This window comes from Buteo buteo, chromosome 19 (assembly GCF_964188355.1).
Source record: "Buteo buteo chromosome 19, bButBut1.hap1.1, whole genome shotgun sequence".
NCBI classification, from domain to species: Eukaryota; Metazoa; Chordata; class Aves; order Accipitriformes; family Accipitridae; genus Buteo; species Buteo buteo.
In genome coordinates this window covers 5,246,461-5,265,354 of record NC_134189.1, presented here as the reverse complement: position 1 = coordinate 5,265,354, position 18,894 = coordinate 5,246,461, and the positions used below count along the sequence as shown (strand labels likewise).

The window sequence follows — 18,894 nt, the reverse complement described above, 5'->3', positions numbered from 1 at the left end:
CGAGAAACAGGGTTTTGTTTTGCTGCCAGACGTCAGGCGAAGCCAAACCAACACGCTGTACGTCGAGCAACCCGAGGGCGCTCTCCCGGCCGCCGTGGCCTCCCGGGACTCGAACCGGCGGTACTCCCCACCCCGCTCCACCGCCCTTCTCGCCCGGGGCCGCCCGGGGCCGCCCTGCGCGGCCTACAGCACCCATCGTGCCCCGCGGCACCAAAGCCCCGCAGCTCCCTCCGCGCCCCGCCGCCCCTTCTTCGCTTGGCATGCTGGGACGCGTAGTCCCCTGGCCTCAATCTCCTGCCGTCGGGCGGGCGGCCAATAGGAAGGCTCGGAGGTGCACGCCGCCGCCCCCTCCAGCCAATTAGCGGGCGAGCGCTGCCTGCCAGTCAGGGCGGTTTCCGAGGCGGGGCGTCACGCGGGGTAGGAGGTCAGGGCGCGGCGGGGCGGCGGCTGCTGCCGGCGGAGCGGAGCGGGCGGCGGGCATGGAGCTGGGAGCGGTGCTGGAGGCCGTGGAGGGGCACGGCGGCGGCGGTGGCCCCGAGGCCGTGGAGCAGGTCCTGGCGCGGTACAACGAGGAGGTAACGGGCCGTTGGGGAGGGCGGGCGTCTTGTCTTGTCTCCCTCTTCCCCCCCCCCCCCAGCGCCTCCCCCGGCGGTGTCGCCGCCCCGTCCCGCCCTCGGCAGCACCGCCGGGGGCCCGGGCTGGCCGGGGTTCTTGCCGCTGCCCCCCCCACCCCCGCCCTGGGCCGGGCTCTGCGGTGGGTCCCCAGCGGTCGCCGCTTCTGCTGCCGTTCCCCCAGCTAGCGGCCTGCGCCCGGTGTGGCCTCGGCGCTTCCCCGTGTGGTACCGGGGCGGGGAGCGAGGGCAGTGCCCAGGGGAAGGCAGACTCTCCCGGGAGCACAAAGCCAGCCGTGTCGCCGGTAAAACAAGCCCGTTGCCAGGCTCCCCCCCCCCCCCCCCCAAGCCTCTTGTCTTGCCTCTACTTGACCCCGCCAGCCAGGTAGTGTAGCGGGTTGTGGGTGACCAAGCTGTTCCACAGCCTTAGGTTTGCCTCAGAAGTCTCTCGACCTGCCTAGACCTCTTGGAAGAAGCCGGACAGGATAACGCCGGAGCCTCCTGGATGCCGTCGTCGTGTACCTGCTCACCTGCCCGAGGCAGGCCCTTGTCGCCGGGTCTGGCCGGCTTGAGGGAGAGCGGCCTTCGGGCCGCTTCGGTGGTGACCGTGTCCTCTGCAGCGGGAGGGGACGTGCGTAAAACGGTGTAAAACGGGCCAAACCTTACTTGATGGTTCTGTGTTTCTGGCCAAGCAAAGGGGAAAGGGGAGACAGCAGGGTTACAACAGGTTGGGCTTTTAATGCTGACAGGTATTAAAGAGTACCTGGTGTCTGCCACCATTACAGCGTGATCTGTGTACGCTAAGTCAAGAAGTGAAGGGATTTCCTGGTAATGTTGGGAAGTAGAAATTGGAGTGAAGCTGGGTGTTAGGTGGAATTTTACATATTTTTTTTTTCTCCTGCTCTGATAGGGACATTTTGACACCTAGATTTTAGTAGAGCAGTATAGTCCATTTCTAAAGATCATGTCTCAACCCGTCAGGTGTCTGTCCTTTGCGTAGACGCTTCTGTGACTAGTACACGTCTCTAAAGCTGCTACTGGCTCAGAGTTTGGCCTTGGATGTAATTTAAGTGCAGTTGTGTTGACGTAACTATCTGCTGAAATTTAGTAATCTGTTACAGGAACAAACATTCAGGTTTTTAGTTAAAGATTACTAGCCCTGTGATTAGGGGAAAAGCCAAATGAATGTGGATTGGTGTATGGTTAATCTTCAGCCTCCAAGAGATGGCTTGAAGTTTGCTCTCTTGCGTGCAATATATTTTAAGTCTAACAATGGCAGTAACTGATATCTTCACTCAAACTTGAGGTTCTAGAAGCAGCTTGAGCAACAGTCTTGACGTAGGCTGCCATTGTGCACCTGCAATTCAAATGTAGAGATTGGTGCAGGTGCAGGGCACTTTCTCTGAAGGATTGGTAGATCTAGAGTTCATTAGACACATCTAACTGTTTTAACTCGCTGACCTCTAAGGTACAGAAGAAAGATTCTGACTGAGGAAGCCTTTTATCTCCTGTCTTCACTCTTGAAAGTGACCCTTTGTTAAATGTGTTCAGTCAAAAAGCACGCACAAACATAATTTCTTAATTTTGCTGTACTGGATTTTATGCCTTCTCATCAGCTTCCGCAGATAAATTATTTAGGCTTAAGTTGACTTTTCAAGGACAGAGTGATGGCTGGTGTGGTTTCGGTTCTGGCATTTCAAGTCTTCAAATGAACCCTTGGAGTTATGTGTGTAGCTAAATACCACTTTTGAAGTGGGATGGGAATCTTTTAATACTGTCCCAATATGACATTTTTCTTAGTGTGTTTCTTGTTGAGAAGTTTGCCTCAATGTTTCCTACATCGCTTTTCCTGTGCAATGCATTACTAACTCGGATATATTGCCTGTGGGCCAGCAAAGACTGGGAAGAGTGCTCCAGGTTCCCAGTCTTTACCCATGCCTGTTCTGGGGTTTAGGTTGCCTTAGGTTTTTTTCCAAATAACAAATTAAATACGCTTTAATTGAAGAGAAAGGATGGACTAAGTGTAGTTTTAAGGTGCAGGTGGCTATAGAATAACTATAATGAGAGAAAGTAATAGGTCTGCTCTTGCTTCTCTATGCTGTCCTGTTTGCAATGATCGTTCCAAATCTCTGCTCCTCCAGGGCTTAGACTACTTACGCTGTTGCTAGATTTCTTTTTTAAATTTCCAAAAATGTTCATGTGCGAATGTAAAGATTGCCTTCTCTTGGTTAATTGCTCGTCATTTAATGTTCACTTGCTTTTGGCTGGCATTCTGCTGAACTTGTGTGGTTCAGTGGTGTTACAGGGAGCTCTGTAAGAGAAGAGCAGGGAATTATTTTCCTACCATCCTCAAGGATCTAACTGATATTGGTAACCCTTTATGGTAGGGTAGATGTCCAAGGCTTTTCTGTGAATTGTGAGCATGCGTCATGAAAGGTAAGAGGCCCACTAGTGTGTTATGGAGGGTCACTTTTGTTTTTCAGTCACTTGCGTGATGTAGCAAGTTGTTTATTAGAAATAACAGAAATTGAGGTTTTAATTTTTTTTAGAAGCTGTTCATCATGCTTAATCATTTAGCTTGGAAGTTTTAAAATGTCATTAAAACAATGTGCTATTACTGCTGGTTTCTTTGATTGATGGAATGAACTTCATGTCATATGAGTAATATTTCACTAATAACATACTTCAGGATACTAATGTAGAACTAGAGTCAATTACTCTTTGAAGTGTTTAACAGGAAATAAGTATTCCTTGTTAGACCATGTCTATCTTGCATTTAACTGTACCAGAGAAGCAAATACCTTGGTAATGTGTTTTGGAAATTGCCACAATATGGAAACAGGTAGTTTTTGTAGTAAGGGTTATTTGATTTGTACTACTTGTTTTCTGGGCAAGGTTATACCATGGTTGTTCTGGTTTGGGATGCTTTAAAGTGCAGTCAGAAGCTGGTAAACAAGAAATGCTTGGGGAAGAGTCTGAGTAATACGGTATTTGTAAAACACAAGGCTATCGCTAACATTTTTCACCCTGTGAAGCGCCATGTGCAAGGTTGTTACCTTGCATCAGAAACACAGCCTGCAGATAATGCCTTGCTTTGCACCAGTAATAATTGTGGAATTGTCGGTTGGACCTACTTATTAAAGCTCTTGCTGTTGGGTAGAACGGGAAAAGGACATGAGTTGACATGGTTATGGCCTCATTATCTGAAGCTGGTTTTGACCAGACTCCTAAAATTTTATAATAGTTTTGCAGGTGTTACATACTTAGCAGCTGATGTTCATGTAACAAATCCAGATTCTTCTCTTTCTTTACAGAATCGGACTGTTTTCAGATTTGATCCAGCAGATGAAGACAAAAGAAAGGTAAGTAAAATAGGCTATCGAGCTTCATACCTGCTCTGGTTAGAAGTATAAAAAAGTAAAAGCAATGTCTTAATTTAGCTGCCATTGTGAAATGGTGCAAGTAGTGATTATAAAGATCTGTTTTAATTTTTGTTTCTTCAGTGCAAGAGACATGACAACTACCCATTCCCCCTTTTTCTGAACGAGAAAAGCAAATTCCCCTAGCAAAACCCCTTGTCTTGAATAAAAGTAGTAATGGAAGAGCCCATAAATAATTTTGTTGGGTACAGATTTGGGATGGGGTGAAGGAATAAAGAAACTCTTTTGTATCTACTGAGATAAAGATTTTGCAATACATTTTTCCATTTTCTCTCTTCTCAGCAGGTAGCAATATCACAGATATATTTCTTGTGTATGTTAGATACTTGGATAATATTAGAGATTAAGATCAAGGGATAAGTACAGAAGGCGGCTATGGAGCTGTAAGGGAGACAGAGCTACTACAGAAGCCTGTTAATCCAAAGGTAGCTGTAAGCAGCACTATGTGGAATGTCCATGTCAGGTTACAAAAAGGGGAAGTGTTTGCGTGCTATAGCATGGAGCTGTACAGGTGTGTCAGGGCTTAACAGGTCCCTTGAGATCCACCCACAGCCTTGCATTTAAAGCTTGGATGTTGATTTTTTTTTTTTTAATTCTTTGGTTTTTTCTGTTGTTGTTTTTATGGCATAGTATCTAATGACAAGACCCTTCCTTTCTTTTCTCTAGTTTTTGGGCTGATTTGCATGTTTTTTCAGAAAATGTCCATTAGTGAATGAGGCTGCATGTTTCTGCTATTTGCGAAATAAACTCGGAGCTTGAAATCATATTGCAAGGTTTCTGCAAGGATACTTTGTCTCAAATTGGACACACGTCAATTCATTCCATGATTTTGTGCAAAATCTAAATATTTTCAGGTATTAAGTCTTTTTCTGGTAGAAATGGGTGGGATGATAAATTTCTCTATCCTTTGCATTTACAAAACCATCAGTTATGTGTAGTGTAATCTTAAGTTACAATTCTTCATTACACAGATGACTCGAAGACCCATTAGCTTCGCTTTATGGCTTTACTTGAAGCTGATGTTCAGTAATGTGGTGATGGACTAGGTGTGTCCTTTTTGATCTATAGAAGAACTCAGATGGGATCTTGATTTGATTTTCTTATTGTGTTTGTGTTCTTCCCTCTCTTTCCTCCCCATCCCTTCCACCTCTTTTTACATTGAGAATGAGAAAGTATCTTGTCTGGAAAACTGAATACTAAGTAGAGAACATAGGAAAGGAAAATAGATCAGAAACCAAATTGGCAAAAGCTAAATAAAGACAATGAGTGTTGAGGGGTATGGAGGAGTGTATGACTTTGTGTGTGGTTGGGTTTTTCATTGGTTGGGGGTTTTTTAACAGCTACTCAACTGCACATGCTCAGTATCCTTAGTATCTGTAAAACATTGAGCACTCTCATTCTTCAGTTAAGGTAAGAAATAAAAATGCTTTAAATTGAAAGTTAAAATAGTACATGCTCTTGTTAAGACCAAACTACTCAAGTTGTCACCAAAATTAATGGGGGTTGCTCAAAGACTGCATGATGTAGCCTTATGCTAATTCAGAAACAAGTTCCATTTTTTTGTTTCGTAAAACCAAAATACACTTAATTTGATAGTATTTGCAGTTCTGCTGCTGGTAGCTTAGAGTGATTGCAGTGAAAGAGTCTAGACAAAGGATCACAATCCATAATGAGTCATGTAGTAGACTCGAAGTTCATGTGTGGGGGCAAATACAGAGGGATTTCAGGATTTTGTCTTTGGTTTCTGGTGCTACTGGAAATTTGTCATATAACCTGATGAATGCAATACGTACTTCTTACCAGTCTCTTGCTGCATATTGGGTTTCTTCATGCCTAGGAGTAAATTTGCTTTTAGTTATTTACTCCAGCAAGCCTCACAGACTTTCTAAGTCATTCATGTCTATGCAAGAGTGTAAGTAAAATATCAACAATAGCAATGGAAGTTTTTTCTCTGCCTCACCGCACAGCTTCAGCCATGACCTTAGAATTACAGCAGGGTTGTGTCTATAGTGTAACTGTATCGTAACATAGGTGTAACTGTGCTTTATGCTTTTCTAGGTTGGGTACTGGTAGGGAGAGGACAATCCGCATACAACAGTGACACTGTAAAATATGAAAGACAGAAAGGTCAAAACTGTGGCTTGACTATAGAAGCTGGGTAAATCACACAGCAAAAATTATAATGTCATAATACAGCTATCAAATCATGATGCTTTAGGCTGTAAACTAATGAAATCACTGGTGAGTTTGGAATACTGAACTCCAGGAAGAAGGTAGGTTGTGTCCTCTAGAAGGCAGGAAGAGGTAATTCTATCAAGCTTGTCTATCTGAATATAGCCACAGGACTTTAATAAATCACAGGATGATAAAACCCACGAGATTGTAATGTGAGCTGTTACTTGTCCTGGTTGTTTTGTTTAACGATGTATGTATCTGCATTGGCTATATGATGGGTACTATGGATATAAATCAGTTGGCAACCTGTGTTGTACTGAGTGATCTACTCGGATACCAGGCAGATCAAGTTGGTGCTATTCCTTCTTAACTTGTCATATACTAATAAAAACCCAGGAATTTCTGAAAGCCTGTTTTCAGTTTGTGTGTGTAAACAGCACAGAAATTGCCAACCAGAGGTAAATGTGTTTTGAATAGCAGCTGAAATTAAGGCAGTGTGGTTGCTTCAGAGGAGCTTAACCAGCTCTTAGAAATCTAAAATATTTATTTGTCTCAGCCAGCCAAGAAGTTCTTGACAGTGTTTTGCTGGAAAAGGTTGAGTCTTCAGAACTGCAACACTTCACAGCAGGGTGGCATGGTTGACAAAAACGGTTGGTTCTTTAGTTCTGTGCTGGAATCAACTCCAGAAAAGAATATCTGGTAATTTGACTGGGCAGTCACCTTGGAGAGTGAGGCGTAGTGTCTCCCTCTCAATGTGGCACAGTGGGCACTTCAGCTCAAGCCTCACATGTACTAGTACAAAGAGGAAAGGTTTTTTTAGAACCACTTTCTCATCATTTAATAGCTTTGTTCTCCATTATTTATACCTTGACCTGTCCAAATGCTGCTCCTGAAGTAGCAACACATTTGTGCTGTTTACAGACTTAAAATGGTAAGAAAATCACAGCACTGTTGGTGTCCTGGAAACATCTATCAGTACTGATTCCCTAGTTAGCCACAGCATTCCACAACTGGAAGGAGCTACAGCACCATTTGCCTAGGTGATATCACAGAAAAAGTACATCTATCCAAGATAGCAAGCAAGACTGACTTTTTACATTAGATGAAGATGCTGAGCTTGGGGGAGGAAGGGAAGAAAAGGAAGCAGCAGCCAAATGCAAGAATATTACTCATAAGCCATATTCTTACCTGAAATGGTAGGGTCTTCACAACTGACATAATTCCTGTTCAACTCCTTATGTTTTGTCTGCTTCACCTCTTGTAGTACTTAAAACATCTCGTTTCTACTCTACTGGCTCCAGCTTACTGTCTTGGGTCAGTCCTGTAATACAAATCTTTAAAGTTGAGATCAGTTTTCTTGATTTATTGTTCAGGTTCAATTTGAACATAATGGATCAAGGTCTCCTCTACTGTGAAGAAAATCACTAAAACAATCTTTTCCCCTGCATTGCTGAATGTTTTAAAGGTGTTGAAATAGGTGATGGTAAATCGTATCAAATGTATTGTGGGACTTTTCTCTCTTAATTAAACTCATGATGTAGAGAGATTCCTTAAGGCTGTGGACTGTACCGTATTTGAACTTTGGAAGGATAGAAGCAGTAAAGTATGTTGATGGAGCAAGATGCTGTCACGCTCTAAATCTCAGAAGAACCTCGTTATTAGATAGTGCTGTTGACACTGTGACACTTCTGGGAGGTCTGAAGGTTCCTGCAGCCACAAAGGCACAGAACTTTTCTCCTCCCAGTAACTTCGTTGCAAGCTTGTAAAGTCTTTTAGTGAATGTCCTATAAAAATATTAAGCTCAAGCGCTCCTGTGGGCACACTGTGTGGTATCTTAGTATTAATTGTTGTTGTTATTGTTCTGACTTTACTGAAGCCCCTTAAGGCAGTACCGGTCTGTAAGAGAAGAAAAGTTACTGAGTGTCCTTCATTAATACTAAGCATTTGTTCAATTCCCTCTGGTCCTGCCCACTCCAATCCAGCATTTTTTAGTTTTTACATCTCTTAAGGTTTATGTCAAGCCAGTGAAACCCATCTTTCCTTTTAAAACCCTTCTTTCACCACTGGGTTACAGAGGTTATAAAGGGTTTTCCCTCTCCCTGTTCAGTGGGGAGGGCAAGGAGGGCTGCTGAGAGTGCAGCTATGCAGAAGTTCACCTTTCTGTGACTCTGAACCAGGTGTTTATCCCACCGGTTCTGACATGGGTTGCTGTGCGTGCTCCTCACCTTACCTGTGGAGTGCCGTCTAGCCTAAGCTCTCACACGTCCAAACCTGCGACTTGGAACTCTGCCGTGTCAGAGCTGGCAGGTTCCTGCCAAACAGGCCACCCTCCCGCTGTTGATGCGGGCTGAGCGATGAAGTTCTGAAGTGAAGCAGACTGCATCCTCAAGGAATACAAGTGTGCACCTTCCCTCCCTGCCCACATCTGTCCAGAAAGACTAGGCAAAAATTGGGCATGGCCTTTTCATAGGAGGTTATCTAATTGTCCCATTATTCAGCACAGTTGATAATAAGCGTTACATAAATGTTGTCTTGACTTCCAGAGAAAATGAAGTCTTGAACTAACATTTCAAATACTCTTCGGTTTACTTTCTTAATGCCTTGGATGCTTAACTCTGAAACCTAATAGCAGAATAAAACAATTATTTTGTTATTTTAATGCTGCTCCTGTTAGCAGAAATGATCAGCCAACATTCTTATTCAGCATTTCCAAATTATGCCTCTTTGCTCCTGGAATCTCTTATCTCTGACTTGCCAAAAACATAGCTTCTCTTTGGTTTTCTGCAACATTGATTTGCATAATCTACTGAAAATATAAGAAACGTGTAAAATGCTTGATTTTGCCTTATATGAGATAGAGAGGGTCTTGTGTTTTAAGAGAAGCTTCTGAATAACTTTGAGGGCCACAGAAACTTAAGAGTTGTAAAAATTTATGTGCAGTTCATTGTGGTTACTGCGAACATTCCTTTCATCTACCTGAAAATTGGGCAGAGTCTGATATGAATCTTCATGTTTGAGTAAAGTATAAGGTAAGTTTGAGGAATAGATAACAATACAGATGGGGTAGACAATAGCAGACGTATACGACCTGTTGGGGAAATACAGTTCCATGTGAACTTTCTGTTTGGCAGTACCACTGATTTCATTAACCATTCTCACCACTGAATGGCTGCAGAATTAGGCTGAATTGAATTAAGAATGTACTTCTCTTGAACCACTAGAGACAATTTAATTAAAATTGAAATTTGAAAATGTTGAAAAACGTGTCAGAAGACAAAGTGAACTAGATGGACTTAAGCCAGTGCAGGAGAAGGAAAGCATGACCTGGTACCACTTATGATGTTCCCATTCTCCTAAATAAATTATGTGTTCTGGCACATAATACTTGATGAGGCCAAAGATATGGTGGCTTCTGGTTCACCCATGCTAAAAGAGTGAGCAAGCACTCACTGTTAGGCCTATGACTTTCCCTTCCTAGCTATTAAAGAAGAGTGGGAAGGACACATTTGATTTTTGTGGATGGTTCTTTACAAAGCTTGGTTTTTGTTTAAGTTAAGCCTAACAAGTACAGTAAGAATTTAGTTAAGTCTGATGTACTTGTATTGCTTCCTGTGTGCTAATATCACTTGCTGTTCCATCAAGAGGGATGTATTTATGCCTTGAAGTATACAAAGAAGTCTTAAGAACATTGATCTTGAGAAATGAGTGAAGGCAATACAAAACCAAGCGCACCTCCTGTGTTCTGCTGTTGTAGAATTTCTGTTCCTGATGGACTTTTCTGGCAATTTTGTTAGTAATATGCTCTGTCACCGAGGTAGATGGAAAATGGGAGCAATGTGGTAGCAACTTGTATTTCCAAGTCAATGTGACAACAGTTTGGGGTTTTTTCACTTGTTTTAGTTTAAAATTGATTGCTAAGAAGCGTACCTCTCCTGGTACTTACGGCATCTATGGCATAATTCAGAAATAAAGGTGCAGAAAAGAAGATATAAAGTAGGCATTCTATTTCTGTAATGTTTAGCAGAACTTTTGTTGTTCACCTTTGAATTGCAGCTTCTCTAGCACTGAATAATCTGGGTCTAAATTAAATGCTGTATTTCAGCAAGCAGTGGTGTTTGCTTGGATTTGAATACTTGCAGAATGGAGACTATATTCTCTTGTTCCTCCTCTAGTCCAAAGGCCTGTATAAGTAAAGAGAATGATTTGCCAAAGAGGAAGAAGCAAATAAAGGGAAATTGTCTCCTTTTCTCACCAAGACATTTATTACTCTGGTGTTGAGAAGCTACAGTAAATTCAGCTGACGTAATGTAGTCAAAGTTTAGTGGTCTGTGAATTGAAAAAAGTGAATATAGGTCAAGTGTGCTTTCTAAACATCTTCAAACACAAAGAGAGGAGGTGGAAGAGGACCTCACATGCAGACACCCAAGGACCAAAGAGCAAGATCGTGAAGTACCCTGTTTTGCACAAGCACCTAGTATCCCCAGCTGAGGTTGAGCCTGGAAAATATAAGCCAGTAAATAAAGACGGTGAAAGAAAATTGGAAGTAAAGAGATGATACCTTTTTGCCTAAAGCCACACAATAGGTGTGTGGCTGAATAAGGAAGAAAACACAGGTTTCTTGTATCTCAGGATATTGCTTTTTCTATAGGACCGTGTTGCTTCTTAGTATCAAGCATTTATGCTATCGGGATAAAGGACCAAAATAGGTTAATATTTTACTCATCGAGACAAGATAACAAATGGGTGTTTCTGAGCTTCCTGCTTTTAACACGCAATAAAATTTTAAAATGTTTTACTGTTAGTCACACTACAGCACAGATAAAAGGAACAGTGTGTTTTGCTCTGTCTTAACGTTACTATTAGCATGAAAGCTGAGAATTCTTGAATTTCAGAGAAGTGAATGTATTTTACAATTAAAAAAAATCTTAAAAATACTAGAAACTGCCTTGATTCTGTGCAAAAGTATATGAAAAAACACTTCCTGCTGTAGCATGACTGATAAAAGTCAAACACCCTTCTGAATGTTGAAAGGATAGAACTCAAAAAAAGAAATATTAAAGTCATACAGTAGTTTAGGGGATAGCAATAAAACCCTGGAACTAGGACAATCGCCATGTATTTTGTGAAAGGGGAGGTACCTTGCTGTCTGAATTCTTTCACTTGCTTTCATTTCCAGCCAAATAACATATGTGCCCCGTAGTTTATGCTATGCTAATGGCCTACAGGGTGGTAGAAAAAGCACCACCTAAAGAAAATGAAAAGGATAATACTTTTGTGGTCACGTCCTTTCCTGTTTCTCTTCTGTCTGTGCATCGCTTCCCTCGCACTGTTAAGGAGAAAGCAGAAAACGTGCTGTATAGCATTTGGTTTTAGTTGTCTGCAAGGCAATTTCCTCATAGGATGAATTTTGTTTTGTTGCTTCAAAACTTTCCATGGATAACTCTTCAACTATAATCAGATGCTCTATTTTTGCCTAAGCTCCTGTTGGCACTTGAGATCAGCCAGCAGTCGTTCCCTGTCATGGATCTCAGCAGTATTGCAAGTGGCAGTTTCATAACTGAATGCTGGCTCCTTTAAAATCACTCTTGATGGCTCACCAGGGTCTAACTCCAGAGACCTTTGTCAGCAGTTCCCATGTGTTTTTCACTTATGTGAGTCTTATATCTTAAAAAAAAAAAAAAAACAACCTGTATTTTGCTGTAATGGCTAGGAAGCTTAGTAACCTGTTCTTAAGTGTGTGAGGGCTTAGTTGTTAATATAGGATACATAACACTATAATTAATGCTTTTAAAAATAAACTTTAGCCTTGCTTGTATTGTGAAATCTTTTATATAGCCAAGGCTTCAGGAATATGTAGGAAATAAAGCGCCTTACAAGCACAGGGATGGTTTGATTTTTTTTTAAGTATGTTGCTAAATCTAAAAAAAATGCTTGTGTTCTATTTAGTATCTATCTTCACTACAGCTGTTCAGAGTTAAGAATCTTCTGTTGCTGCATTTCACTAAGATTTGAAGCCACGAGATGACGGTTCTTATAATCTTTAATTAAATTGCAGGGATAGTCTTCAAATGTATGGAGGGAGGGTTAGGCTTCCACCTCCCATGGCAAGTCAGTGGGAGTTTGGTGCCCTTTGGGATCTCCCCTGCAGTGCTTTTGACACGTTGCAGTGACACTTCCAGGGCAGCAGGTGGGTGCAACTTAGGGGGAAAAAAAAAATCAGTCTGAATTTGGGAGGATTGGTCTCTTTGTAGTCAAATGAGCATTCAGGTTTTATCTGACTGAGATTAAAGACCAGAGCGCCAGATGCAAGATGTGTATAGGCTCTGCTGCTAACAAAAAGGAGTGGAAACTCCCCTTAATTTCAGTGGGTATTGATCAGATCGGATAACTTCTGAAGTGATGCTTGGTATTCAAAGTCCTAGAAGAAACCTTCAGCACTATGTTGTTGTGAAACAGTTAATGAAAAATCAGATAGGTTTTTGTGCTGCATTTATTTACTGATAAGGCAGTCTGTCTGGCCCACTGTGTCTTTGAAGTGTTCATTCAGCATCTTGGTTTGGGGAAGGCTGGTAACTTGGCTTCTCGTGGTGTTGTTATGGTGCTGTTACACAGTTCCTGAAGAGAGGGGAGAGTCCACTTGGTGAACCAGCTGTTGAATTCGGGTAAATTATTACAGACCATGTTGTAGCAGCTGATGTCAACAAGGAAGACTTAAACGCTAAGTCTAATAGAAATGTGCTTTAAACAGGGAGCAGAATACACTAGCCTTTTTCTGGAGTTCTCTGAACTGTCCATTCAATTCTGTGCTGCTCCTTAAAACCAAACGGGCTTTGTGACCGTTGCTTCAGCTTGCAAAGCAAAGTTAATTGTATGGAAAACTCTTAACAATAGAAACAAAATTCTTGTAAGAAGTTGAGCTGCAACCAGGTAATTTGGCTGTGGATCTAGACTGGTCATTTTTTGTTTCCTAGGCATTTTTTAAAAAATGCTTCAAAAGATGCCACCTTCAGAAACATTTTGTGCACGTCTAGTGTATTAGCTCAAGTCAGGGGGGTGTACAGGTTGGTGGGAGCAGTGTTAGGTTAATGTTGAAGAACTCTGAAAACTCTGTACTTGAGTATCGTTTTCCAGGTACTTGTCTGTGAAATTCCCATGGTAAGTACCTATATGCCTGTACAGGTGGTCGAATATGGATTTTTATACTGTTGCAGTGTCTATAATATTCTGATGAAGGTTTCTCATGTTGCCTGTGTGATAATAAGAGGTGGAGCTCACTGCTTGTTTTCAAACTCTTACTGGATTAATCTAGTCAGGGCTGTGGAGATGTAGACAAGGTCTTGGTTGTCTGGGTGGTGCTTTTGGGTGGGCTTCACCCCAGGACAAGCATACTAAAAATCGTATTGTGAGTTCCTACTGTCTGACTTTGTTTACAGATTGTCTTTTAACATTGTTGAAGACTTGTGTTGTTTTCTCCCTTATTCTTCTGGAGTGTCTGTTCTAGATTTGCTTTAGACTTAACCTTTGTTGTTGTTGTTGTTTTGGCTTTAATTGTAAGTGAGCACAGTAACAAAACTTGCTTGGATGTCCCAAGTGGAACTTTTGTTTTCAACTTTGGGTCAGGGTGGTGGGCTGCTCTGCTCCCCGCCTTTTATGTTGTGGTGATGGTGAAAAAAGTGCAGTTCCAGAGACCATTCCTAAAGAACTATTTTTCATTTTACTAGTATTCCCATGCTTTTTTTATCACTTTCTTATTGACATATACTGCCTGAGATCACAAAGTGAATTTCAGGTCCTAAGTGGACTTCTGCACTAGGGCTATTCAACTCAGTTGCTACTCTGGCTTCTTTGGTAATTTATTAGTGTCAATTGGCAAGACACAAAGCTTGGGGGGTGAGAAGCAGGGAGGAACTGTGCCCTGTGAGGTACGATGCAGTTTGTATTGCCGCTTATCTGGCACCGTCTTTGTAACTATACTTCTGGCTCTGGTACCCATGAGTAGCGGTGTTCTCCCGAGCTTAAGGCATGAAAACCCTATGGAGTCCTCCCCATCAAGCAGTCTCTTCTGTCCTGTCTTATCTTGCTTTTGATGGATCATCTGATTGTCCGTTTCTGTCTTATAAAAGGTAATTCTTCTGTAATTCAGATGTAATCATTCTGATCTGCAGATTCTTGGAGTGTTGTATTTTCTCATGCTGCATTTATACGATTAATGTTTACCCCTGCAGTCACGTCAGTATAAAGTATCAGTGAAGTATTTCAACTTCAAGAACAAGCTGTGTGGACAGAGCAGCAGTTTTGCTGGTTTGGTAAAAGAGCTACAGCCTAAGTCTTCCAATAAAACTGCACTATGTTTCTGTCTCAGAGGTAGTGTTTCTAAGAATCTTACTTAAGATGGGAGAAGTCCGTAAATTAGGTTGAAGTGGCAACACAAATTATAGCTGTTACCAAACATGGAGTACTAATATTTGTATATTGAGCAGCAGTTATTTTGGTTTGGTTTCTTTTCTCCCAGCCTCTTCACTGAAACAACCTCAGCTTACGATTATGCAGGTACTGTAGTTGTGACTGTTCTACCTTGATGAATTTTTGAAACCTTTCACTTCTCTCTAGCCTTGTTACTCTGGCTACTCAAGTTTTTAGTCCTGATGCTGAGAAAACCTCCTAACTGGCAATGGTGAATAGTATCTGCCATTTTGGCTTAATGCTTTTGCAAGTGTTGATGTATTTGGATTGTATCCATGAGGAAAACTGCTTTTGATGATCTTTGGAGGTCTTTTGCAGTAGTTTATCTTTTGAAGAGCTAATACAGAATACCTAGTTTCTCAAGTCAAGTCAGAAGAAAACTCAAAAGTTATATGGAAGCTTAGCAAAAGTAGTTTCCTATTGCCACCAATATTTTGATGCTAAAACTGTTCCTCTTGTTTGTTTGTTTGTGTTTGCATAGAAACTGTGTGAGGGAATTCTAAACATCCTTGAAAAAGACACAAAAACGTCCTGTCAAGTTGCCTGCCTGGAGGCCCTCCGGATTCTCTCCAGGGACAAGAAGGTTTTAGTGCCTGTAACCACGAAGAGGAACATGCAGATCCTTATGAGGCTAGCAAAGCTGGACATTGTGGAAGATCCTTTGGAGAGAGTGTCTGAATTTCCTGTTATAGTAGAAGCTTTAAAATGCCTCTGTAACATAATTTTTAATAGTGCTGTTGCACAGAAGCTCAGTTTGGAACTGAATCTTGCAGCTATGCTCTGCAATCTTCTGGAAAAGTGCAAGGACCAACAGTTCGTTGATGACATTAAATGCTTTGATTTGCGTCTCCTCTTCCTCTTGTCGCTTCTGCACACAGATATTAGATCGCAGTTGCGTCAGGAACTACAAGGGGTGCAAGTTTTGACTCAGGCTTTGGAAAGTTCCCTGAGTGTAAGGTGGACGGAAGAATATAAAGCAGCGGAAGATCGTGACAGGCCTCCACTATCTTTGCAAGAGACAGATTGTGCCATTGAGGCACTAAAGGCTCTTTTTAATGTAACACTTGACAGTTGGAATGTCCACAGTGAGGTAAGGCTTGGCTGAAGTGGTTTTTACATTGGTTTTGTTTAGCCTGCAAGAGCCAGAACGAGCAGGCAGATACTCAAAAGGCAGTTGTTGTCCAAGCCCCAGGGCAAGGATTCTAATACTTATTTTGATGGAATATGATTGCATTTTTCAGAATAGCAGCTAAGGTAGTCTTGAAATTTTGCGTCACAATTTCTCTCTATATGCAAAATCAGTCTGAGAAGATTTGTCTGAATTCTGATTGTGTCACGTATTGATGATCTTGGGCTTTCAAGAGGTGTTGAGTCTTTAATGCTCATTGCTTTGAATACCAAAATAACTTTTTTATTCTTGTTACTACTTAGACAAAAAATCTAATCCATACATTTTCTGTGTAATGGGAGAATAACCTGGATTATATAATGCAAATTAGAACTCTGTGTTTTAAAATAACAAATGCAAAGAAGACTATTTTATAAGGATGTTAGATTTCCAGAAGAAAATAAATGCTGTTCATTAATCATTAGCTGGCTAGGAAAAACTTTTTAATTTAAGTGTATCAGAGGGTTACAGTTCTGGAGATTGTGGACTATAGCAATAGGGTAATAATTAGAGCTGAGAAGTCTTCCTAGTTTTCTGTTTTTCTGGGCATGATGATAAGCACATCAACTCTAATTTTTAGCAAATAACTGAAGAAAAAGTGGTACTGTTTTTAGTATCTTTATCTCCCATCCTCCCAACACCAGGTTTGGACTTAAATGTGATCTTTTAAGATGAGGTCAAGTACGAGAACCAAACGCACTTTCATTGTTATGTCTTATGAATAAGATTTATCTTGTTTTTTTCATTATAACATCAGATCTATTTTTTTCTTAGACAAATATGCTTCCTATGTGTTGCATCCCTAAATTTATAAACAGAGATGATAACTGTTTTTGTTGAATAACCTAAGTCTGTGCTACAGTAATAGAATTATATAGGGAATCTTTCTTTTTAGTCCACATCATATTGTCTCTAAAACAATGTTGTTAACTTTTCACTGGGCATTGTAAATATGCAGCATATAAAGCTAAGCAGAAGTTTACAGTAGTTAAAATTGACAAATAATTGTTCTCTTTAGTGCATTGGACTAAACAGCAAATAAAACATTAATCATAACATTAAGGAATGTAAAACTTGAGAAGAGTCTGAAGCTTATCCTTTGCTTTAATGTCTCAAGGATATGCTGAATAAGAAAGCCTGAAATTTAAGATTGGGGGGTGGGTGGGGTGGAAATCAGAGAAGCTAATACTTCAAATTTCAAGGAAATATAAAGAAAGTGAGGGACTTTTCTCTTGTCTATAATCCTGACTTAGACCTTTGTGAAAAATATCTTTAACTTTGTCAGAGAAGGTTCTTTGTATAGGCAAGTGATTGTTCTGGAGGTAGAAACTTGAGTGGAGAAAAATTACCCAAAGTCAAGCGTGAATGTTTGCTAGTTCAGAGTTTGAGAAGTGTCATCTTTGTGATTAAGTTTTTCTGTGTGGAGGAAATAATTTCAGGTGTTCAGTTGGAAAATGAAGCTATGGTACATGTTCACCTCTTGAGAAGTAAGCTCTTGAAATCTGAATCTTTAAGTTGGTGTACTTTTACAAAATACTGGGAATCTTGAGATATGAAAAGCTCAGTTTACTGCAGAATGGCAGACAGCTGTGGTGTTACCTGATGAGGTTTTGTGTGGCTGCTGTCTGCGCAATGTGGGAGGTTTTGTCCCACAAAACTTTTCCTTCAGATTGGAGGAAATTCTGGTGTTAGTAACCTTATTTATTTATTTATTTACTTATTTGAATGAGAGTTTAAGACATTCTAGGGTGGGAGAAGCTTATTTTGTGTTTTGAGATAAAGCTTATGTAATAACTCTTTACTAAAAGTTCCTAAAAGCAAGGAACCTTTAAATTAAAGAGTTCTTTAATAGTTGTAAACTGTTAGCCAGATATGTTAGATGACACTCTGCTTAGCAAGTATCCCTGTGGAAATATTAATGATCTGTAAGAAGAGTAAACAACATGTTAATTAAGTGGGCTGAAGATGCAGAATTTGAAGAGATTGCAAACAGTAGAGGGGATGGAAAATAAAAGGAGAGCAGAGAGGTTAGGCGTGTGGGAAGAAAACTAAATGAGATCCATCCTAATGGGGAGAGAACCATTTGAAACACCAGTATTTAATGACTGGAGATGATTTCAAAGTAGCAAAGCCAGACAAGAGCCGCAGGTGGTACAGTTGGCAGGTTTGGATGCTGACGTTACAAAAGATGCATTGGGACGCTTTGTGCTAGGTCAAACACACCAGAACATATGACGGATGCCAAGAAGAGCTAATGAAAAAGGACGAGAACAATGATATACACAGTTAAGTGATTGCAGTTACCGGTGTACTTTTGTGCGGCTGCTGTCTGGTGGGAGAGTGGAAGGGGGAATTGCTTGGAGAGAGCAGAAGTAGGGCAAATAGGGTTGCTGAGAGTAGAGAACTTATTAAGGAAGGGGAAAAAAGGTATCAAGGGAACAGAAGCAAGTGAATTAGAAAAAGAAGCAGACTGGGTGGGGGAATCAAACTGTTGGCAGCAAAAGGTCGAAATGAGGAGGAGGCAAATTAAATGAAGAACACGTGTAATCTAAATGGATGAAGAGGCGACCGGGTGTAAATACAGGAAGGAAGATAGTAGTGGTACATTAGGAATAGTGGTATGAAATTGAGTAAATGCTTGTAACAGGGTTTTCTAGTAGTGAAGGCTCATTTGACTGGAAAAAAGTCCCCAGCAGCTTTTACAAGGCCTAGTTAAAAGGCCAGCATGCGACAGTTACATTGCATTAAAAGCGTTCAGTGAACTCTAAGGTACAGTCCTTTTATTGATAGGGATGGATGTTATGATCTAATAGGTATTTTCCATCTTTAATTTTTATTATTCTAGTGACCTGAAACCCCCACTTGCAATCTTCAAAATGAAAAAATATCTTCATAATTTATATTTATATAGAATGAATCTCATCAATTTCGTTACATGGCTGCCATCCTTCGACACTGCTTATTAACCACGGGCCCTACCGAAGATAAAACTGAAGAGTTGCACAGGTTGGTAGAATTGCAGAGCCAATCTATTTTA

At 41.1% G+C, this 18,894-nt stretch overlaps 1 protein-coding gene across 1 annotated transcript in view; it reads left to right on the top strand.

Annotated features, from left to right (window-relative positions):
• The first annotated feature begins 419 nt into the window (after positions 1 to 419).
• RIC8B (RIC8 guanine nucleotide exchange factor B) overlaps positions 420 to 18,894 on the top strand; it is a 37,583-nt gene continuing 19,108 nt past the window's right edge. The window contains exons 1-4 of the mRNA XM_075050884.1: positions 420 to 575; positions 3,926 to 3,973; positions 15,171 to 15,779; positions 18,769 to 18,863. Of these exons, the coding sequence (XP_074906985.1) occupies positions 480 to 575; positions 3,926 to 3,973; positions 15,171 to 15,779; positions 18,769 to 18,863 (848 nt within the window). The 5' untranslated portion in view covers positions 420 to 479. The remainder of the gene's footprint in view (positions 576 to 3,925; positions 3,974 to 15,170; positions 15,780 to 18,768; positions 18,864 to 18,894) is intronic.